Source organism: Prosopis cineraria, unplaced genomic scaffold (genome assembly GCF_029017545.1).
Source record: "Prosopis cineraria cultivar Desert tree isolate PC_DT_omini unplaced genomic scaffold, ASM2901754v1 PC1372, whole genome shotgun sequence".
Lineage (NCBI taxonomy): Eukaryota > Viridiplantae > Streptophyta > Magnoliopsida > Fabales > Fabaceae > Prosopis > Prosopis cineraria.
The window spans coordinates 26674-32695 of record NW_026556697.1 but is presented as its reverse complement, the minus strand read 5'-3'; the positions used below and the strand labels follow the sequence as shown (position 1 = coordinate 32695).

Genomic DNA, 6022 nt, shown 5'->3' with positions numbered 1-6022 from the left:
TCTTCTTCTGAAATTGCCAAACAGATCTTCACAACACATGACCTTATCTTCTCCAATAGACCTCATCTTCTTGCTTCCAAGATCATCCTTTATGACAACATAGACGTTGGATTTTCCCCACATGGAAACCATTGGAGGCAACTCCGGAAAATATGTACTTTGGAACTTTTCACGGCAAAGCGTGTTCGATCTTTTAGGTACATAAGGGAAGAGGAAGTGTCTGCGCTTGTCAAGATATATGCTCTAATGAAGGGTTGATCATAAATCTGAGTGAGAGAATCTTCACAACCACGAATTCCATAATTGCAAGAGCAGCCTTTGGTAAGAAGTCAAGAGATCAAGAAGCTTTCTTATCTACTCTGAAGTATATCATGAAGCTGGTGGGAGGTTTCTCAATTGTTGATCTCTTTCCTTCTATCAAAGTTCTCCAAGTGATTACAGGGATCAAAGCAAAACTTGAAATGATCCACAGATTGAATGATGAAATCATCGAAAACATCATCAGGGATCACAAAGAAAGAAAAGCAACCAGCAGTGAAAGTAAGCATGAGGAGAATCTACTTGATGTTCTTCTAAGATTCAGCAGGGAGAAGATCTGGAACATCCCTTGACTCACGACCACGTCAAAGTCGTCCTTCTGGTATGAGTATGCATGTCTAATTAAGAAATCTGGTCTTCATTATGGAATTTTCGTTTATTTAATTTCATTGAAAATGAACAATTATATCATTTTGGACTAGGCACGTAGTGCATAAGACCCAATAATCTCCAAAAAGTTCTACCTCGTTAGAAGTCATCAATAAGTTGAGTCTGAGAGTTTAGAGATTCACGTCATGCTTATTATATTGGTTTTGAAAAGCTAGGAGCGTAATTCATATGATAAACATTTTCAGGACATGTTCATTGCTGGATCCGAGACATCATCAACTACTCTAGAGTGGGCAATGGCAGAATTGATGAAGAAACCAAAGGAGGTGATGGTGAAGGCTCAAGCTGAAGTCAGAAAGATCTACAAAAAAAAGGCTTGTGGATGAAAGTGAGATTCACAAATTGAAATACTTAAATTCAATTGTGAAAGAAACCTAAGGCTTCACCCACCTGGGGTGCTGCTACTTCCACGAGAAAATATTGAGAGATGTGTTTATCAATGGATATGAGATACCTGAAAAGACCAGAATCATTGTCAATGGTTGGGCAATACTAAGAGATCCCAAGTTTGGGATGATGCTGATATTTCAACCCTCAGACAGAGAGATTTGTGGATAATCCAATTAATTTCAAAGGAACAAACTTTGATTATATACCATTTGGTGCTGGAAGAAGAATGTGTCCTGGAATTAACTTAGCTATGCCCAACATTGAGCTTCCACTTGCCAATTTTGCTGTATCATTTTGATTGGAAGCTACCAATGGAATCACTCATGAAGGTTTGACATGTCTGAGACGTTCTGCAAGTGTGAGAAGAACTGAGAATCTCTGGCTAGTCCCTGTGGTTTATCAACCCTAGTTCTATAATCTATAAATGTCTCTATTTTCTGTGGTCCACTGGCATCTCTATTTTCAGCGACTGTTCTGCCCTTTACATTTAGTTACTAGTGGTGTTGTAAAATTTTACTGATATAGCAAGAAATAAGTAAATAATATGTTCAGTGTTCACCTGTTCACCATCATTTTCATGTTACACCTGGAAAACCTCTTTATTTATATGTGGTGAAATTTTTATGTTATGCAAATTAAAATGAAACTTTGAGAACTAGCAGAATATAGAAAATAGAAATACAAAATTCAAGAGCTGTGACTTAATATAAAAAATATAGAATATAAGTATGTCATCTCAAAATTGCTGCAGTGCCTGAGGTTATTTAGGCACAGTCTTAGAAACTGCGTCACTATGGGAAATGGTGATTTCCATGACCTAGACCACGGCAATAATTTTTATAATTGATACAATACATTGATATGATATTACGTCAATAATAAATAATTAAACAGTAAGAGGGAGAATTTAATCATTTTATTTTTTATATATTAACTATCGAAGATTAATTCTTTCTGTGAAAAAAAGAAAAAAAAATTCCTAATCTTATTTCATTTATTTTTTGTTCTATTTAGATGAGATTTCTTCAGAGAATATTCTTATTAAGTGATAATTAGTCACTTTTAAAATGAAGAACACAGTTCACATCATTAAAATTTAAGACTGATTTGTTAAAAAAACGCATTGGCATAACATAACAAAAATACACATATATATATATATATATATATATATTCTCTGTTAAAAAATATAAAATATTTTTTGAGGAGTTGGTTGTTTAAAAAATATAAGATATTTTTAGTATTTCAAGGTGTAATCATTATATTTTTTTTAAAAATATATATCATAAATCAATCACTTTATATTTACTTTAAAGTAAAACACTGTATTAAATATGAGTAAATATGAAAAAATAACGTTAGTTTTGAAAATAAATTATTACTTTATTGGAGTTGAAAATTAGTTAAAATATCTTATATTTTTAAATAAATGGAGGTAATATACTGTAAATCTAAACTATAAGGGTAAGCAGTTGTTTATTTTTTTGCTGCAAAGTTGAATTTTCTTAAAATAAACACAAACACACATACTATAACGTTCGTGAAATAGTACCGTTTCACCCTCTTTAAAAGCTACTGATTAACTATTTGCGAAGAAGCTGGCATTTTTACTGTATAATTCATGCTATAAATAAAATGAAAAAAGGCAAGCCTATTTGACTGAAGCATCGGCACTAAAAAAAGCTTAATGCTTGCATCTGATATTGGTACTGACAGCATTATATGTTGAAAGTGAATGCGTTCCTTTGTCAACTGTATTATTCAAGCTCAACGGAGACCAATTATAAATAGACAAGAAGGGGTATTACGTTCAGAATATTTTGGATATCATGGCATCAAATGTTGAGCACTGACGATCATAAACCTACAACTGATTCGTCACGGATATATATTTTGGGTTAAATAATTGACCTTAGTTCATAGGACTTTAGTTTCGCACCATCATGCTCATCACTTGATAAGCATCTGAATTGTCCAGATTTTTCAGATTTTATAAAATTTATTTTAATTTAATTGTATATTCATTATAAAAAAATTATTAAATTTTAATAAATCTATTTCATCATCAATCTAAACAATATAGATTTAATTCGAGTAGTTAATTTAATATTAATTTTTTTAATTTTTATAAATAGAATATCCAGATATACTCTATACAGACTAGATTCAGAGTTAATACAGATAATCAATTTATAAAATTTTTTTAAAAAAATTAGTATTAAATTGAACTACTCAAATTAATTAATTAAATTTATATTGTCTAGATTGATAATATAATAAATTTGTTAAAATTTTATATTTTATAATTTAATAAATATATATTAAAATATAAAAATAAAATTGATAAATTTAAACATCTAAATTAAAATTTAGACGGTTCAGATTGTTCAATCAGATGATGAGTATTGATAGTACCAAAACCAAACACTAATTCATAGGCCTATAATGGGAGAGTGCTATGATTATTTTAATATTGATAAGGTCCTCTGCGCTGTCCCGCCAGAGCCAGACATTCAAGACTCCACAACTTAATTTTTTTATGTCTTGTTTGTTATAAAAGAACTCATTTTTAAGGATGTGAAAGTGAAAGTAAAGTAGGATTGGATTAGAATTGAGCTTAACAAATGTGTCTGGTGTGTCAGACAATCACATGGAATCTAAATGAGTTTTTTTTTTGAAAAAAAAGGTTATAATAATTAAAATTAAGATTAAAAGACACTTTTGCCGTTCATTAAAGAAATAATAAACAAAAAAAAAAAAAAAAAAACGAGTGATGACCCTCATCTCATCTGCCCTGAACGTAGTGCTTCGTGCTCTCCCACACGGCGCCTCCGGGCTCTCCAACAGTCACCGCTCTTCGGTGCTCCACCATCTCTCCCCGACAGTCATCGCTCCTCCGCCGTCTATCACTCAACCATAACCCAGTGAGGTACATGCCGACCCTTACTTTGTTTTTGGGGATCTTTCTCTGTTTCTTTCTTTGCCCTTTATATTGTTACTGTCTTCGAGGGCAATCATTAGTCTAATCGCACCACCACAATTGTTTCATCTAGCTATGGCATGAACTGTCATATTCTATTACCTATGAAGATTCATATCTTATCCTTTTCAAACTGGATTTTGTATTCTGTGTAATGTTTAGACTGTTATATTAAGCAGGAATATATGACTTTTTAACGTCAACTAGAGGTTTAGGCTTTTGCCTAATGGGTATGAATACCTCAGGTGAACTGTGAGTAATACAACTTGATCAAAGAAGGGTACTGGTGAGGTTCGTTTTTAGTTTGTTTTCACCTGTAAAGTATTACGGTTTAGATTAAAGAAACTTGGATTTCTTGTTTGAGGAAAATGAGAGGTAGATGAGATTGGTCAGATTATACAGCTATTAGAAAGGCCACCTTTTTCTGTTGATGCATGTAGACTTGCGCTGGATCTGGATGTGCATGTGATGACCTCTTACTGCTGTGAAATCTATACCTATTGTGTATTCCTTTTTTCGCAGCTTCTTTATCAGTTAAAATCACATTATATATTTTTCATGTATTCTAGTTTAGATTGAAGAAATTTGGGCTTAAAGAAAAATGAAAAGTAGATGTTGATGAGATTAGATAGCTCAAGTACCTTTTTCATGTATTGTTTGCCTTGTTCCCTGGAAGTATTGTTTGCCTTGTTTGCCTTGTTCCCTGGAAGTATGTAGACAAACTCAGGCAATGAGATTCTTGTATTGAGCTCGCTATTTGCTTGAAGCATATCCATGGTAAAGGATAATATCCCTATTGGGATTTTACTTTTGGATTTGGCTCATTTTTACACAATTTATACACTGAATATCAGCTTCTCACCTAACCTCAGTTTTGACCTAAAAGTCATTCTTTTGTAATCTTTATCCAAACAAAATTAAAAGGTACTGAACCGACTTTTGGGATCCAAACTGAAGTTTAGACCACTCAAAGTGAGGTTTGGGTTTAAACCAAACACACACTAACACCAATGGTGAGAGAAAATAAAGTTCGTGTCTTGAAAAAGTGTGCCTGAAGTTCACATTTTTCACCCAAAAAAGAAGTGTGTATGAACTATTTCTGAATCAAAACCGCTACACACCAAAGGACATGACAAAAATATTAACAAATTTAAGAAAACAACCCAACAAAGAACAAACATTGTCATAATAAAGCCAGAGAGCTTCTCAACATCATACTATCTTTATGACACCATGTTATTGTTACGAATGAACATGCACTGTGTGGGTGAAAAATAAAAAATCATATCAGAGAAATGGGTTAACAATAAATGACAGAATTCAAATTAATTTGAAGTGTTGTTGCCCAGAAAAAATTCAAGTGGGGAACGCTAGTCTTTGCTAAATTTCATTTATAATATAAACATCTCCTGCCAAAACTGAGAAACCGAGAAAGAAGAGAAAGAAGAAACAAGAAAACACATGGAGAAAGAAGATAAAGCACATGGACTGAGCAATAATGTTTCATACCGAAACTGAGAAAGCAAAGGGAAGTTTTCATACCCTTGCCGCAATGTTTGATTGTGCAGTGCAGCTGCCGTCATGCTCAGTCACTCCAACGCTGTTGTCTATACCGCGTCTCTGCTGCCGTCTTTGCCGTGTCGCTGCTGCCGTGCTGCCCTGCGTAATGGGTTGCTCTGCATCGACCAGTGTTTGAGGGAGAGAGTCTCGAGTGATTTGATCATAATAGGGTTTGCTTTTGATTTTGAGGAGGGGCAATGTTGTCAATAAAATTTATAACTTGGGGTATTGTTGCTTGAAATTGTTGGTTTCAGAGAACTTATCTCAGATCCTTGGGTATACCCAAGGAACCCAATTCCATCAAATTTGATGGAAGTGAGTTCCAAGTGAGAGTGAGATCTGTCATACCAAACAGCCCAATTTTTAAATTCCACTTCCACTTCT

General features: G+C 33.4%; 1 protein-coding gene and 1 long non-coding RNA gene across 3 annotated transcripts; both read left to right on the top strand.

Moving 5' to 3' along the window:
* Window positions 1–896: 896 nt before the first annotated feature.
* On the top strand, window positions 897–1396 carry LOC129299975 (cytochrome P450 76C1-like). Its single transcript, XM_054938487.1, has 2 exons — window positions 897–998; window positions 1247–1396. The coding sequence occupies exons 1-2, from the start codon at window positions 897–899 to the stop codon at window positions 1394–1396; spliced, it is 252 nt and encodes an 83-aa protein (XP_054794462.1).
* A 2468-nt stretch (window positions 1397–3864) lies between these two features.
* Window positions 3865–6017, top strand: LOC129299977 (uncharacterized). Of its 2 annotated transcripts, none has more exons than XR_008590678.1 (2): window positions 3865–4027; window positions 5647–6017. It is a non-coding gene; the product is annotated as an uncharacterized LOC129299977 (long non-coding RNA). The 2 variants fall into 2 exon arrangements; XR_008590679.1 differs by having other exon boundaries at window positions 4258–6017.
* The last annotated feature ends 5 nt before the right edge of the window (window positions 6018–6022 follow it).